The following is an 18070-nucleotide window of genomic DNA, read 5'->3' as shown; positions in this document are numbered from 1 at the left end:
ATGATCTCATGGTTCGTGGGTTTGAGCCCCACGTCAGGCTCTGTGCTGACAACTCAGAGCCTGGAGCATGTTTCAGATTCTGTGTCTCCCTCTTTCTCTGCTCCTTCCCCACTTGTGCGCTCTCTCGCTCGCTCTCTCTCTCTCTGTCTCAAAAATAAGTAAACTAAAAAAATTTTTTTAAATAAAAAAGATTTAAAAAGAATAAATGTAGTCTAGAACTTGGTAAGAAATACACAGAAATACCAAGTACAGCATATGGAAGATGTGGCTTGTCAATAACATGTGGAAAAGACGTAGGGCACCTCAGTTGACTCCCTGCTCAGTCGGAATCCACAGTATTATGTAGATGAGTCAAAAAAGGTTTTAAAGATAGCATCCAGACCCCAGAGGGGGACAGCTCTTCTCCACACTGCTCAGGACTCTCCCTGAATTCCATAGTTCATTCTTTGGGCATAAGTGTTTATGAGACTCGTCAATTAAGCAGAGTCTGTCAAAAGAGATACAACCAGAGTGGTGAGCCTGTGCCACACAAAGAGTAGATGGCTTGAGGAGATTTAGCCTGCAGTGTGTGTTAGAAAGTGGAGGTAGGGGCGTAGAGGCTGGAGTGACAAAGCAAGTATCCATTTCTTGAGGGTTGTGTTCGACTTGTTCCCCATGACCTGAGGGGGTGAAATGATGACCAGTATAGAAGTGAGTGGAGGAGATTCAGCTTAATAAGTCTTTCTCTCAAAGGATTAAAGGTATATAAAAATTAAACTGCCTTCCTTGGTTTTTTGTGATCATGCAAAGGCCAGATAAGTGTACTGCTAGGAGAGATTGGATTGTATGTTTAGAGATTGGACTAAACCCAAATGATATTTAAGACCCCTCCAACAGTTTTGTGATTTCATACACAAGCTAAGTATAGTTTATTTGTCATGGGGTATATAAAGAGTGATGACCAAAACAAGTCCTTGCTTCTGTAAAACACCTTACATTTTAATTGGAGGAGCAACACCCATTTCAAAAGCTCTTAAAAGTATTAGGATGAAGTCATAATGTGAGAATGTCATAGGGCTGATTATGATTAATTGCTAAGCAAATGTTAGAGTTGAATGTTTTTCAACCTTTTATGTCTTATAAAGCACCACCCACTCTCAAAGAAACAAATTTCCTCATTTCAGGGTGAAAAAAGCATATTTATATATTTGTAGGTTATTATGCTATCACTTTTAATAAATATCAAGGGCTAAAACTTTTAGTAATTACTAAAGCTTATTAAATAAACTTTCTAATGGGCAGATGATATGAATGAAAGTCTGGGTGCTACACTGCGACTTAAGGTTAGAACTAAGGTGACTGAAGATTGCAGTAGGATAAGGTTTTCTGTATAAAGCTTTTGAAGTTTTATTCCATAACAGACATTATGTCCACCAGGGCTAGGACAGAACAAACAAAGCCAGTATTTGGTAAAATTGAATCATCTGCTTAGAGACAAATGCTTTTATTCATATTGTGAGAAACTGGTTCAGCACGTTTAGGATCAGGGATATATATGGGAAATCTCTGTACCTTCCACTCAGTTTTGCTGTGAACCTAAAACTGCTCTAAAAATTAAGGCTATTAAAAAAATGTCCATATTTTTATATATTTTAAATTAATGGAGACAAATTAAATAATTAAATTCAGTAATTTTTGAAACTCTGAACTCCTGGTAATTTCCAGGTAAGCTGACCGTCAATATACTTGAAAGACCATACTTAACCATATAGTCAGTTTGTCAGAACTCTTCACATTTTCAGCTAAATGTTATATGTCGTTTGTCAGTGGGGTTAGGATGAGGAGGGGAATGTGAGGATTATATCAGTAACATTAACACTTGTTTGGCATGGACTCTAGAAAAGCAAAGCTGGTATTCATTCAGCAACCAATATGTATGGCAGCTTTAACTCTACATTGAGGTAGACACCTCCAACTTTACAGCTTGATGATGGGGTCACCTGGGTGGCTCAGTCGGTTAAGCGTCCAACTCTTGGTTTTAGCTCAGGTCATCATCTCACAGTTCATGGGATCGAGCCCTACGTCGGATTACAGAGCCTACTTGAGTGAGATTCTGTCCCTCCTCCCTCTCTCTCTCCCTTTCTCTCCCTCTTTTTCCCCCTCCCCCACTTGTGCTGTCTCTGTCTCTCTCAAAATAAATAAATAAAATTTTAAAAATAGTTTGATGATTGATGACTTTCATGAGTGTCCTCCAAGACCAACTTCTCACTTTCATTTGGTTTCCCCTTTTGAGGTGCCCATTGGGAACATCTGTACATTTTATTGTAAATATTCATCAGGGCATATTTGTATATCTGAAAATCTTTTAAAAATTATTCTCAAATACCAACTAGCACAGTTTGACAATATTGAATGTCTCTTTCCTCATCAGTAAAATGGGGGAGTAAATTAATTAGTTTCTAAAGAATTCCTTTTTTAAATATTTATTTTTTAGAGAGGCAGAGCATGAGGGGAGGTGGGGCAGAGAGAGAGGGAGATACAGAATCTGAAGCAGGCTCCAGGCTCTGAGCTGTCAGCACAGAGCTCGACACGGGGCTTGAATGCACAAACTGTGAGATCATGACCTGAGCCGAAGTCAGACGCTTAACTGACTGAGCCACCCAGGCACCCCTAGAATCCCTTACTTTTAAAGTTCTATCATTTTATAAAATTAGGTCAGCCCTCAACAAAGTATTGGAATTTTTTTGCCTGGATATAATTGTAAATATTTGATGACATGGTACACTTCATACTACATTGTTAAAATTTTTTTAAAAATGATTTAAAAATAGATGTGTATAGTTTGATTCTATGTGTGTATACTTTAATTTCTAGGTATATCTATATAAATAAGTATATATGCATTTATAAATTAGATACAACACTATGTTGATTATTGATTGGTTACTACTGATTATCCCTGAGTAGTAAGACTACGGGTGATTTTTGTTTTTTCTTCTTTCTCCTCCATAATTTCTATTTACCAGCTGAATTAATTTTACAATAGGAAATAACATACGACTCTAAAAATAAAAACCAAGGTGTTTGTTTTGTAAATTGTTTTAATGCAGCACTCTACAAAACCTAACACATTGAAGGAAGATCCAACAAGGGACCTGAAACAACTTCTCCAAGAGTTGAGAAGTGTGATCAACGAGGAGCCTGCTGTGCCTCTGGGCAAGCCCGAGGAAGAAGGGAGAACTCCGTCGCTGGGAGCTTCCTATGTGGCTGTGTAAGACTGGGTGCTGTCACCAGTGGTTTGCCACTAGTTGTCTACGTGATATTCTGTGGGAGGTTGATGTTTCAATAACTTTGAAGAGTATCGGACGTTACCAGGGGAAACAGTATGAAACCGGAGGAGCTAAGCAAAAGTAAAATAGTATAATATCAAGAGTAATAATGCAGTTATTCTATTCACAAGTAGTCAAAGCAAGGTGGTACCCAAAGTTACATTCATATAATAATGTATAGTTCTCAACAGATTTCACATCCAAAACACTTTTTAAAAATATTTTTTTATTTTATTTTGAGAGAGAGAGAGAGGGAGCACACATTTAAAAATACATGGAATCTGGAAATTGTTCTTTGTATAATTAACTGAGAGTTATATTTATATGGAGATGATAGAGTAAGAGACTGCATCACTGAATATCTGTCAGTCAAGAAGGAATGGGGGATGGGACAGACAGAGAGGGAGACAAAGAATCCCAAGCAGGCTCTACACTGTCCATATGGAGCCCAATGCAGGGCCCGACCCCATGAACCAAACCCATGAACCACGAGATCATGATCTCAAGAGTCAGATGCTTAACCTACTGAGCCACCCAAGCACCCCTCACATCCATAATCTTATTTGATTATCATAACTGTTTGAGCTAAGACAGAGCAGGATTTATTTTTTCCATTTTACAGGTGAGATAAACATAAGTTTTAAAATGTTGCCTTGAGGGGCGCCTGGGTGGCTTAGTCGGTTAAGCGTCCGACTTTCGCTTAGGTCATGATCTCGCGGTTCGTGGGTTCGAGCCCCGCATCGGGCTCTGTGCTGACGGCCAGCTCAGAGCCTGGAGCCTGTTTCAGTCTGTGGCTCCCTCTCTCTCTGACCCTGCCCTGCTCACGCTGTCTCTCTCTCTCCTAGAAATAAATTAAAAAAATAATAATAAAATAAAATAAAATGTTGCCTTGCCTGCAGCTGCACAATTCGATGGTGGAGCTAAACTAAAATCATGAAAACTACCTGACTGTCAAGGTGTAATCTAATAGGAAAGTCCTTGGTTCTCATTTGACAGATGAGTAAATTTAGCCAAGATTGAGTTGCCCTCTCCTATAACGCAAAGAAGCAAAGCCAAAAGTGAAAGTTAGAGCCCCTGGCTCTCCGCATTAATCAGTCCACAAAGATTGCCATGATCTCCCTGATGAGATGATTTTTATCACTTTAGCCATTAATTATGGGCTTGAACATGAATATATTTGGTACTTGCCTTTAAAGAATGTATGTTAATTTGCTATAATCCTACAAATAACCTTGTCACCAAAGCCTAAACTTAGCCTAAAGCTTTTAGCTCCAAGGACAGCCTTCTGCAAAATTTGCTTGGAGGCCTAAAATCTAGTGTTATGCTTTAAAGAAGAGTTAAATACATAGGAGCAATTGATTATTCTAAAAATATATGGAATCAGGAAATTGTTCTTTGTGTAATTAACTGAGAGTTGTATTTATCTGTACAGAGATGATAGAATAAGAGATGGCATTACTGAATCAAGCCTGAGATTAGAGATATGCCATAGGTAAGAAGAATCAGAGATTCTGAATCTAATTAATTGTCCAAGAATTTTTTATGTTTCCAGGTAATTTGGGAAGTCTGGACCGTTTACATGGGAATTTATGGGCATTTGGTGTTCATTGAAGGGAAGCTGTTACACTGTTTAACTGAAACTAAAGTGGATTTCAGTGTAATGTACTTTCTCAAAATCAATAAGTTTTTTTCTGCTTGTTTTAAATTTTGCTGCTGTTTACCCATATGAAGATATATATAGTATGCCACACCAAAAATGGAAGATTTTTCTACATTTACACTCATTTACAATTGCTTACATAACTTTTGAGAGGAAGGTAGTCCAGAAGGACATTCTGACAATCTCAGTACAGGATAAGAACCTCACAGAAAGCAATCCTATTTTCCTTAGTAATTGAATAACTGAATTTTTAAATGAAATCCTAAAAAGGACATAAAGAAATTAAATCCATAACCCCTCCTCGACAGAGACAACTTCTGAGAACTGACTTTAGCCAAGAAGGAAACAAGGCTAATATGAATTTGTTATTCCTGTGAAACACAGAGGCCATTGCTCACGGGTCATCATTAGCAACTCACTGTCTGCTGATTAGGTACCTGGTTCCTTGGTCTGAGGTTGAAGGAGGTCCCTAACTTGTCACCAGTCTGGTTACTCCCGTAGTGTGCTCTAACCAAAACAGACTGCTGCATCCCAAGAGTTCATTCCTTTCCATCTCCAAGCTTTTCTTTACACTGTTTCTCTGCCTGGAAGAGCCATTTGCCCCAGTCTCACCCTTTGATTCAGCGTTGGTGTAAAAGCAATGTTCAGAGGAACAATGTTGTTTTATCATTAAGTAAAAATAATACCGTGTAGTCTTTCATTTCTCCCATCCTTCTGCCAACAGAAGCAACAACTCATTAAGGGACTCCACCGAAGGTAGCAAATCCAGTGAAACTCTTAGCAGGTAAGAAATGGTCTTACCAATGCCTGAAAGTCCTAATGTCCTCATTACTACTGTTTATTCATTAATTCACCAGATTGTTAACTGTCTGTGAGGTGCCACACTCCACACTGGATCCTTACAATGTAACAGTGGGCAAGACAGACATGAGCTTACAATGATAAGATCTGTTTATTGACTGACTGCCTGGAAAAAAAACTTACTTTTATCTTTTCCATTTTCACCACCAAAAATAACGAAAAAAATATACAGGTATCAGAGCCTTTTTTGTATCCTCAGAATAAGAAAAAGAATTCTTTTCAAATCCAGTTAGGCAGAGGCTTATTCACTGCTGTATCTTCAGCGTCAGCCATATTGCCTGACACACAGTAGCCATTCAGTAAAGTTTTGTGTAGTGAGTGAATTAAGACAGTATTATAAATATTTCCTTACTGTCCCTACTGCTTCATCAGTATACAGTAAACTAGAATCTTTTTAAATATATCTTTATGAAAACGAATTTTGATTTTCTTCTCACCTTCATACGTGACACTACATAACACCTATTAATAATATCTGCAGCTCTCTACTACATATTTCTGTTTTTACATTTTCCGGATGCTGTAGATATTTCATTTAGTCCATCTAACCTAATCTTTTTTTAATGTTTATTTATATTTGAGAGAGAGTAGGAGCAGAGAGAGAGGGAGACACAGAATCTAAAGCACAATCTATCTAACCTAATCTTTGATTTAGGCATTATTATGTCCATATATAGGTTAGAAATGAAGACTCACATTGCTTAAGCAACTTGCCAGGGCCCTACAACTTGTAACTGGTGGAGTCAGGTTTGAACTCAGGTCTAGCTGGCTCGTGAGCTCAGGCGTGTGACCACTTCCATGTTCTGCCTCTGTGTACCTGCACTGAGCTCCTGGGAGAGAGCCCCGTGCTAGGCATGGGGCACAGAAGGCTGCTCCCCTGAGACACGTCAAGCTCTGCTGTCGTTTTTCCATGACCAGAAAAATCTATTCCCTTCAGCAAAGATGTGTTTGTGAAGAGAGAGAATGGGGATGAAAAGATGGGACCTAGCCCCTCCCTATGTTCACACATTTAATAGAAAAGGAAGAGGTTTTCAGATATTTAATAGAAGTTCTAAAAAGCATGAAACATACTAGAAAATTAAGAATGCATTTGAATGCTGTCTACTGTACTGCAGCACATTGGCCATTTTGGAAACTCACAAATGAGAAAGAATACCACAGTTGCTGTTTTACTAGGACGTTTCACTGTAATTGCAGCACCTTTGCTTGACTCAGCATCTTACGGCAATGTTTCTTCATTTAGAAACTTCTGCAACCTTTTAAGCTAAATCAATATAGCCCATATGCCCAGAACAGAATAAAAAATTAAAGAAACGACTCTGGTGTGTGGATTTGTGCTTGAATTATTCTGAGAGCCACATCTCCCAGAAGCTTGTGGAGAATTGACTTTTCTTATTTTGTTATACTGTTATAACTTAATGAGCAACATTACGCCCTAAGGAAGGTTTCCATTAGAGGCTTCAAAACATCCAGCTCCCTTTTGCACATCTCCACGTGGATGTTTCAGGAGATGAAACATAACGCCCTGAAGATCACAATGACCAAAATGAAACAAAGGCGGCCATTCCACAGAACCATTCCCTTCCATCTCATGTTTGTAAATGGCCTCCTTGCTTTCCAGGGCACCTCTGCTTAAACCCTAACATTATCTTTGTTTTTTTTTGTTTGTTTGTTTGTTTTTTTACAAATAGTTTATTNTTCCTTTAGGTGAGCTCCTAACATTATCTTTGATTCTTCTTTCTCCTTTGTCTCATTTCTCTAGTCACCAAGTCTTACTAATTTTGACTCTAAAACAGTTCTTAAATCCATTTTCTTCTTTGCACATCCTCTTGAACTGCCTGTTTTAATTCCCTATGGCACTTGTAACAAAATTAGTTGCTTAAAATGACACAAATTGATGTCTCTTACATTTCCAAGAAGGCCCGAAGTCCTAAATCAGTTCCACTGGGCGGAGTCAAGATGTCAGGAGGACTACACTCCCTCCAGAAGCCCTTGGGGTTAATCTATTTCCTTACATTTTTCCAGCTTCTAGAGCTTTGTTTCTTGCACTCTGGCTTGTGGCTTCTCCCTTCATCTTCAGACAGCAGCAGGGCGTTAGCATCTTCAAACCTCTCTGCTGAGATTGCCACATCGTCTTCTCTCTTCCGAATGAAATCCCCCTGCCTCCCTTTGACAGACACTTGGGATGGCAGTTAGCCCCCCTCCTAGAAAGCCCAGGATAATCTCCCCACTTCAGGATCCTTGATTCCCTCACATCACATAAGGTAACACTCATAGGTTCTTGATATTCAGAAGCACATGTACGTGGTGGCCATTATTCATCCTGCCACACTGCTTTAGGCCTTTTTACCTTTCTTATAGACTATTGCGGTGGGTTGACAGTATTTAGTGTGGATGCTTTTAAACTCTAGTCTCATGCACATTCCAGTCATTTCTATGTATCAATTTCAAATTGATCTGCCTAAAGCACACCTCAGACTATGACTGTCTCCAGCCCCAGAACCTTCAAAGGCTCCCCCACTGCCTATTGCAGCAAAAGCAAACTCTTTGCCCTGATAATTAAGACTATCCACGGCCTTCTTTTCTAGGGCTTTTCTTCGCATAGAGCTATCTTCAGACTTTTTGTTCTCAGGACCCCTTTGCAGTCACAAATATTGACAATTCCTAAGAACTTTTGTTTATTGCTATTCTAAGTATTGGAAAATAAAGTTTCATGTTAGCATTTGAAAAATACAAAACATTTTGACATACCTTTAGAAACAACAAAGTGAGTGTATCACCTGTTAACATAGTAGCATTTTATTATGAAAAATAACTTTGCCAAATTATTGAGAAGGTATGCTTTTAGAATTTAGTGTGTGACTTCACAAAAGATAGCTGATTCTCATGCGTGCATCTGCATTTAATCTGTTGTGATATCAGATCTTATGGAGCCTCTGAGAAATACCACTGTACACTTGGGAGAGACAGAGTTCAAAAGCAGATGCTAATCTTAGTGTTATAATTAAGGCAGTGTTGGCATCACAACCCCCTGCAAGGGAGCTACTGCCATAGTATCCTCATGCTGTCACCCAGACCACAGAGAACCGTGTGGTTTATTTCAACTTGATTTAAGTAATTCTCATAGTTTTGTAAAGTGATACTACTATTGCTACGAGAGGTTCCTTTTTTTTGTCTTTTTTTTCATTGTAAAATAACTTACTAAGATTGTATCTCTTATAATCTATGAGAGAAATGTTTGTGGTGTATAGCTATTATTGTAAAAATGAATTTTCTAACCAATATTACTGTATTTTCATTCTGCGAAATGTTAATGGGCACTGAAGGCTTAACGATAATGCACCTTGGGATCTCCCTGGCATTTTAGGGTTTCTACAATTTAGGGTTATAACTGCCATCTTTAGTTTATATTTTAAACTGTCACTTTTGTGAGCATTAGCTTGCTTCTGCCCATAAATCTTAACACTGTATTTGTGAATTGGAATGTCTGCATGACCATTCTTATGCTTCCAGAGAGCCGGTCACATTACATACAGGAGACCTAGAAGATCCATCTAGTTGCTTTACATTCCCGTCTACAGGTGAGTATTTAGCAAAAGTATGCAAGCTGGGCCTGCTTCAAACTCTGCGGTGGCTTCTCGTTTCCATGAGAGTGGACGCCAGGTATGATAGCTGCCTGTAAGTCCCCATTAACTCTCCAGGCTTATTTCCTCCTACTCCGCTGTCATTGACTCTGCGTCATCCACCCGTGAATTGTTCCGTGAACATCCCAGGCAGCTTCTGTACTAAGGCCTTTACACCACTGTTCCTTATGCATTGCTGACCCTTCACCTGCTTTAAAGCCTCTGCTCAGATGTCACTTACCCAGTGAGACTACTGTTGTGACCTTCTGCAAAAATTGTAACTCTCCCATACTCCCAATCACCCTTTTTGTTTTAATTGCACTTAGTATCTTTTAATAGGTAACTTACTAATTTATGTTGTTCATAAAGGTGACTGCGTCACCTCCTGCTAGACAAAAGCCGTACAAGGGCAGGTGTCTTTGTTTAGATCCCTGATATATCCCAAGCACACAGCAGGTGCTCAGTAAATACTTATTGAATGGATGAAAAGAAAAAGAGAAGAATAGAGACAGATGTTTCTTTTTATAATTTCCAAAGACATAATGTTATCTATCTGTTTAGCAAGGGAGTCAAGGAAGAGATTGAAAGATAACAGAATCTGTTGAAAAGCAAAATGGCATAAGAGACTAGAAATGGAAAAGAAAAATAGAAGCATTACAGGGGAAAGAATGCCTTAGGAAAAACATAAATGGGATAGGCATGACTGAAATCACAGGGACTTGATGGACCTTCTGTGGGGAAATTACATGAAAAAAATTTTTTTTAACTAAGACAAAAAAATAATTACAGAGAATATGTTATAGGGTGCCTGGGTGGCTCAGTCAGTTAAGCATCCAACTTCGGCTCAGGTCGTTATCTCACAGCTCATGGGTTCAAGCCCTGCATCAGGCTCTGTGCTGACATCAGGCTTTGTGCTGATAGCTCAGAGCCTGGAACCTGCTTTCAATTCTGTCTGTCTCTCTCTGCCCCTCCCCCCTTGCACACTGTCCCTCCCTCTCTCTCTCTCAAATATAAATAAACATTTAAAAAAATTTTTTTTAAAGATTCTCTTCCTATAGAAGAGAATAAAATGAATGGGAAACAATGAAACTGTGAGAATGATGGTTATTCAACAAAGGTATAGCTGTAACTCTGGGCAGTAATATAATATTACAGGAATAATGTAAATAAGGAAAATTGATGTATGAGGTGAGATAGGAGAAAGTTAAATCTCCAGATTTTCTTGTTTCTTTTTATGGAATATTGTCAGTATATATCTAAAATCAAAACAAAACAGTTTTAATAAAATAAATGCAAATTCTTAATTTTTAAATAGTCTTTACCTTGTTAGAAATCTTTTAAAGACTAATATTTTGAAGAAAGAGAACATTTATTTGAAGTTAATGCTTTCAGGTTTACTTCACTTACATGTTTTTACTGCTGTTTTAATAATTACCCAAGAGAATACAACATATATCCTTGCCTTGTTAGATTAATATAAATGGGTGCTTTTAGTTTTTTCTTGCATTGTGAGTACTTTAGAACATGTTAATTCCACTAACTATTCTTTCAAATTATATACAGTTGTTGTCACATGTATATTTTAATTATAAAGGTAAATACCACCATGGATAATTTGCATTACTTTGTATAGTTAATATCCATTTAGATATACCCATATATTTATACTTTACTTTCTGTCTGGTGTCATTTTACTCTTAATGCCTTTAATTTTTCCTTTAGTGTAAGTCTGCTGGTAATATATTCTCTCAGTTTCTGCTTTTCTACAGTTGTCTTTATTTCATCCTCATTTTTGAAGAATGTTTTTGTTGAGTTTAGAATTTTAGGAGGACATTTTTCCTTCACTTTGAAAATATTCCATTGTTTTCTGGCTTCATTGTTTCTACTGAGAAGTCAGCTCTGAATTTAATAGTTGCTCATTTAAATGTAATCTGTCTTTTTTGCCCTTTTGGCAACTTTAGGATTGTTTTTGTGTTTGATTTGTTTTCTGAGGGTTTTTTTTCTTTTTAGTTTTTTGAAGCTTTTATTGATATGTTCAGATATGGTTTTCTTTATGTAATAAGTACTTGTTTAGGGTTTGGAATAATGCTGCTTAAATCTGTGATTGTCTGTGCCTCCACTATCCAGACCTTGTGGGTCTGTATCTATTATTTGTATCTATGATCTGTATTTTTTCTCTTGGTTTTCTGCCATATCATTTTGTCTCCTTCTATGCCTGTTTGTTTTTATTGTATGAAAGACATCTATGAAAAATTATTCAAATGGTGTGAGGCATAGGATGAGGTTACCTTTCTCCAGATAGCATTCATGCTTGCTTCTGGTATACAACTAAGAACACCATAATCCAAGATCAGTTTAATCCAATCAGGAAATAAGATAGTTTGAAGGTAGACCTCAAGATCCCCAAGGGCAGGTCTTGTTCCTGTTCATCCTTATTTCTAAGACATAGCGCTTTGCAGTTCTAACCCAAAGCCTTGGGTATTTATCAGAACATCCCCTCACCCCTATCATGGGGAATATTTTCTTATGAATGTTTGACTTTCTGAGAAATGCATTATACCATTTTTAATTAATTCTGTCATTTTGTTTTTGTTCTTGCAACATTTTAGCAAGTCCATCTGTGAAAAATTCAGCTTCTCGTTCATTCCATTCTTCTCCTAAGAAGTCTCCAGTTCACTCACTCCTGACTAGTTCGGTTGAAGATTCTGTAGGCTCCGCCTCACAGTATAGATCCACCAAACCTGTTCATTCACCTGATTCTGTTAAAGGTAAGAATGATCCGATGTCACTGATTAGCTTAATTGATTTCCTGCTCTGGTGAATTTAAAGTTCTCTTCCATAATCAGAATTAATAAGATTTTACATGGTGTTCTTATATGCAAACTCTAACTGATGATGTGTAACTTAAGTGAGTCTTATCTAAATAAAATAGCTATTGCACACATGCACACACTCTCTTCTTAAAAATATGCATAGATATTGTATGTGAATATTTTCTCTTTATTTCTCTGACATGAATAATGAACTCCCCCGCTCATTTTCTTATAAAATTTTGGGTCTTTTTTTTTTTAATGCTATGACTTTTCTTTCTTATTTACATTCTCTCAAATCATGGCTCTCCTCAGTCTCTGCCTTTGTAAGTGCAAGTATTTATCATACAAATTTGTCAGATGTTCTCATTTTTAAAATTTAAAGTTCATTTGTTATTTGCTAAAACGGATGAAGAAAATGGTTTGATTTAGAGTAAGTGCATAAGTAAGTGGACATTATATACATATGTGTGTGTGTGTGTGTGTGTGTGTAAATATATATATAGAGAGAGAGAGACAGACTTGAACTGGAAATGTTTTTACCATATATTGACAGCAATGCAAGCAATCCCAGTTCTCTCTGGCATCGGTCCCTTTGATAAGGGATAAACTAGGCAAATTGTTGCATCACTGTTAAGTCAGCTCTTAGCCTTTAAAAATTCTGTGCCTCACACATTTCTAGATCTCCCCAAAATACGAAAACTACAACCTAATCACAGATTTTAATACATTTTACCATCTTTTTTCTGTATTTTGTCCTCCATCCTCTCTTGTATTTCTAAGTTATCCCTTAGTATCTTTAAAAATACTAAATAGTAAATAAAAATACTAAAAAAGGGGGGTCGAATTCTTGAACTATTACAGCTGTGACTGTTGTGGGAATAGAACAGTACTTCTGGTCACCTCGTTATTAATTTGTGACTACATAATAGCATGGAATTTCCTTGTTTTTCTATTGTCAAATACTCATCAAACATCATATATTTTACATTATTTGTGTGAAAAATATCTCTATGAGGAACCGGTTTTCATCCTCTTGAATTAAAGATATTCTTAGATGATTGCCTTTAATACTAATATCTGTACTGAAAAGAGTGGTGGGGGTTGTTTTGTTTTGTTTTTGTTTTTGTTTTTTTTGATAGGAAAATGAGCCACCAAAAACTGTTTTCAAGATTATACAGCAAGTCAGGGACTAAGATCAAAATTAAAATTTCAGAATTGCCAATCAACTATCCTTTAGAGATTGGCAAAATGTAGCATACTTAGTAGAAGTTAGTTTACAGGCTTCAAGTCCTTCTTCACTTGCTCCTCCCACATTTATTTAAACTAGGCTCACTGAGGCCATGTCAGGATGCAGACTCCCTCTCCCTGCCGGGTCAAACTGTCCTCATTCAGGTGACAGCCATTAAAATGGGCACGTGGTCTCACACACATTCAAAACTGTTGCCAGTGTCAGTATTAAGTCTTGCTCTTCCAAACCCTAAGTTAGTGGATCTACTCAGTTTTGGTATGAAGAGCTGTCATTTAGAATGTAGAATGTATCATTAAAGTATTCCTCTCACTCATCCCATTTAATGCTATGTAGTTAAATAATAATAAACCAGATCGGTTTGAAACAAATTCAGATAAGCTACTATTGGAATATTTAGATAAAACACTTGTTAAATTTTTAAGTAGTGTTTTAAAGTTTCCATTATTTTCAAAGAAAGGTTGGTTGTTCAACCTGTAATTGGAAGATTTCTAAAAAGAAATACTGAATAGACTTTTAATACCACATCTAAGCAATTTTCTAATAGCTTCACAGTCTCAGCCAATAGAAACAACAGGAAAAACGTGCCGGAAGCTTCAGAACAGACTGGAAAGCTTGCAAACTCTGGTAGAAGATTTACAGATGAAGAACCAAGGTACAGTAAACATTTCAGAGACCTCCTCCTTGCTCAAAAGCACACTCACTTTCTCCTCAGGTTAAGCCTCCTATCTATAGACCCACTGAAGAGGATACTGAATAAGCAATTCAGAAACCTCAAGTCAAATATGAAGGTCTTAACCATGACTAACCCCTGGATTAATTGTATGACCTGGGGCACATCACTTTAGCCCTGCTCTACTCTGTCATCTAATAGGGATGGTAATACTGCTGACCAACCCTCAGTAGGACACGTTTTGAGCACTTTTTCACATGACACTTCCCAAACATTATCTTTCTTGTCCCTGTTAGGTCTGCACACAAGCATGTGCATGACAGTAGCCAGGATAAGATTGCAGTTAATAACTAGAAGACAAAATAACTGTATTTTGCCTTACACAGAACTTAAATTAGCATAGGCTAGAAGAGACTATGCCACCCGGTGAATCACTAACTAAAAAGTTAAACTACTTTAAAATGTACTAAAGCTGTTTGAATGAGAAACTATTATACTCTGCAGATTGTAGGCAGCCTTATGGGCCTAAGTTCTAAGTGGATGTTCCCATGGATGTGGGAGGCCCATCATGTTTTATGCTTTTCTGGTATAAATTCATGAATCCAGGAGTCTGTCCGAAAGAAATAATTTTGGTATACTCCAAAGGGCTATTCTTAGCCCTTCTATCTCTAGAAAGTATAAGTTGCTACAAGAAATAGCAAATATTTTTTTAATAATAGTTTATTGTCAAGTTGGTTTTCATATAACACCCAGTGCTCATTCCCAGTAGTGCCCTCCTCCATGCCATCACCCTCCTTCCCCTCTCCCCCACCTCCATCAGCCCTCAGTTTGTTCTCAGCATTCAAGAGTCTCTCATGGCTTGCGGCCCTCCCTTTCCCCAACTATTTTTCCCCTTCTTCTCCCCATGATCCTCCATTAAGTTCCTCTTAATCCTCCTATACATGCAAACATATGGTATCTGTCCTTCTCTGCCTGACTTATTTCGCTCAGCATAACACCCTCAAGGTCCATCCATGTTGCTACACATGGCCAGATTTCATTCTTTCTCATTGCCATGTAGTATTCCATTGTATAGATAAACCACATCTTCTTGATCCATTTGTCCGTTGATGGACACTTAGGCTCTTTCCATGTTTTAGCTATTGTGGAGAGTGCTGCTATGAACATTGGGGTACATGTGCTCCTATGCATCAGCATTTCTGTATCCCTTGGGTAAATTCCTAGCAGTGCTATTGCTGGGTCATAGGGGAGTTCTATTATTAATTTTTTGAGGCATCTCCACACTGTTTTCCAGAGGGGCTGCAACCAGCAAGTATTTTTCTAAGAACAATTACTTATAAAGAAAATTTAACCTTAATAGTTGCTATTAATATTTATTGAGCACTTATCAGCTGTGTAGCAGGCCCCATACTCAGTGTTTGATTTATGTTTTCTTCATGTGAGCCTCACAACACTGGGAGATGGGTGCTGATATCAATCAGGTCCTTTGAAAATGAGGAAACTGATGGTCAGATTATAATCAGTAAATTGTAAGTCACAACAATGAGTAGAATATTTGGGACTTGATCTCTGCAATTGCTGATTCCAAAGTCCACATTTTTTTTTTAACATGCTGAGGCTATGCCAAATTGTTAATATGGAAAATTCCAGATCCTTTCTGATGATCCCAGATCCTTGTGTATATAAACATTAAGAAAACATTTGATTTTAAGTTTATTGTGATTTTTTTAAAGAGTGCATTATCTTACTGGCCCCATTTTTATTCACAAATGGGAGTCATGTTGTATTTGTTTAAAAAATAAAAAGACCTTTTTATTTGATGCATTGTCTGGATGGAATGTCTCTTGGAAATTATGAAACAAATATTTTGGGAGCATTTATCAAAACAAAGGTATATATGCTTTGACCCAGAAATTCTACCTCTAGTAATTTATTCAAGAAAAAATTGCACAAACACATAAAAGTCTGCTTCTAAAGGTATTTTCTATATTATTGTTTACAAATGAAAAAAGAAAGGAACTTTTTCTTTTTTACTGAAGTTTAGTTAACAATGCTACGTTAGTTTCTGGTGTATGACATAGTGTACTTTATGCTGTGTTCCCCACAAATGTGGCTACTAGCTGCTGCCATAAATTGCTGTTATAATACCATTGACTGTATCCCCTGCGTCGTACCTTTCATCCCCATGACTTATTCATTCCATGATTGAAAACCTGAGAAATCAACCTTTAAGAATTTTATTTACTAACATGTTGGTACATCCATGTAATGGAATACTGTGGAGTCATAACAAAACATGAGCTGGAGAAATGTTGAAAATTTTTAAGTGAATATAGCAAGCTACAGAACAATCTGTACTACATATTTCCATTTGCGTAAAGAAGAAAAGTGTGAGCCTGTACATGCATGTACACGAAGGTATGTACCAAACTGTTTTCAGTGATGACTTCTTTTTTTTTCAGAGTTTATAATTTTATTTGCTTTAAGTGGCCACACAATGGTCTTAACTTATAATCTGTGGTAACTTTAGAAAATAGTTATTTTATTTCTTTTTTTAAAAAATAGTTTATTGTCAAGTTGGTTTCCATATAACGCCCAGTGCTCATCCCCACAAGTGCCCTCCTCCATGCCCATCACCCTCCTTCCCCTCTCCCCCACCCCCATCAGCCCTCAGTTTGTCCTTGGCATTCAGTGATGACTTCTGAGGGCAATTCAGCAGGTTGAGGGAGCAGAGACAAATACTGACCTTCATCTTCGTTTCTCTTCGTACCCTTCTGAGGTGTTCAAATTATTTGCAATCAGTCTGTTTTATTTCTATAATAGGTATGCTCACTTAGAACAACTGAAAGAGTAAAGATTTAGCCTTAGCTCTGTCCGTAAGATCAGTCTTTTCAAAAATATGCTACTTTGTAATTTTTAAGAATTTCCTAATCTCAGAATATATCTCTTCTAAAGTAGCAGGCTGACCTTTTAAGAAGCACATTACAGAATTTAAAGCCAGAGCCAATGTTGCTAATCTAACTGTGTTTTATCAACATTTTCAGCAATGTCTTCAATGATCAGAAATCAAGAAAAGAGGATACAGAAAGTGAAAGACCAGGAGAAAATGTTACTAAAATGATACATTGCTTGCCTCTTCTTTACAGAGGGATGCTACCCAAATAATTGTGGTGTTGCTTATAATTAGTGCCCTGTGTACTTTTTTCTTTTTATGTGAAAATTTAATAAAAGATACCCTGTCCTGTAAACTCTATTTTGAAATAAACTATTCTTCAATGCTCTCACAGTAAAACTTCAAACAGTTCTAGCTAGATGTGAAAGAATGCATCCCTTATAAGGTATTAATTTGTGTTAATACTAGTATGCTGGAATAATTATGTGGTTTGGTTTTTTTTTTATCTTTACTAATGCTGAAGCAATAGTTATCGTTTTCAGCTTCAAAAACACTTGACACACGAGTAAAATATGTGGTATAATGCCCAGGAGGACAAACTCCAAAGTACTGACAGGGATCGTTTTGTGACCCTGAACTCACTGTTTGGTCAGTGTCAATGAATGTCATCAGATAACACATCAGGCCCCTCCCCTAATCAAAACTTCTAGAAAAGTTTTTCCTTTACATATTAATAATTGTAAAGAAAGAAACAAAAATGTGTTCTTCAGTCAGTGAGTAACTTCTAGATTGAATGGATTCAGCCTGCTTTACTTAGATTTTTACTAGATTAGGAGGGTTTTGTATATGGATTCTTTTCTAACAGGAATAACCAACTCTCTGTGGATACCAGCTAGGTGTCCTAGGAGTCCATTCAGTTCTAACACTAACTACCTGGAGTTGGTATCGGATTCTACAGGTTTAAGGGTTCAGTCCCACAAGACTGCCCCCCAC

At 37.2% G+C, this 18070-nt stretch overlaps 1 protein-coding gene across 5 annotated transcripts in view; it reads left to right on the top strand.

The window, feature by feature from the left end:
• CCDC158 (coiled-coil domain containing 158) overlaps positions 1–17432 on the top strand; it is a 93247-nt gene extending 75815 nt beyond the window's left edge. For 3 of the 5 annotated variants that reach the window (XM_077750532.1, XM_077750510.1, XM_077750501.1), the window contains exons 19-25: positions 3090–3250; positions 4741–4800; positions 5693–5752; positions 9343–9410; positions 12062–12220; positions 14067–14166; positions 17229–17432. In XM_077750532.1, the coding sequence (XP_077606658.1) occupies positions 3090–3250; positions 4741–4800; positions 5693–5752; positions 9343–9410; positions 12062–12220; positions 14067–14166; positions 17229–17349 (729 nt within the window). In that variant the 3' untranslated portion in view covers positions 17350–17432. Of the gene's footprint in view, positions 1–3089; positions 3251–4740; positions 4801–5692; positions 5753–9342; positions 9411–12061; positions 12221–14058; positions 14167–17228 lie in introns of all 5 variants that reach the window. The other 2 variants (XM_077750516.1, XM_077750522.1) reach the window with 2 other exon arrangements.
• The last annotated feature ends 638 nt before the right edge of the window (positions 17433–18070 follow it).

Source organism: Crocuta crocuta, unplaced genomic scaffold (assembly GCF_008692635.1).
Source record: "Crocuta crocuta isolate KB4526 unplaced genomic scaffold, BGI_CrCroc_1.0 scaffold1, whole genome shotgun sequence".
NCBI lineage: Eukaryota > Metazoa > Chordata > Mammalia > Carnivora > Hyaenidae > Crocuta > Crocuta crocuta.
This window is presented reverse-complemented; position numbering and strand designations above follow the sequence as displayed.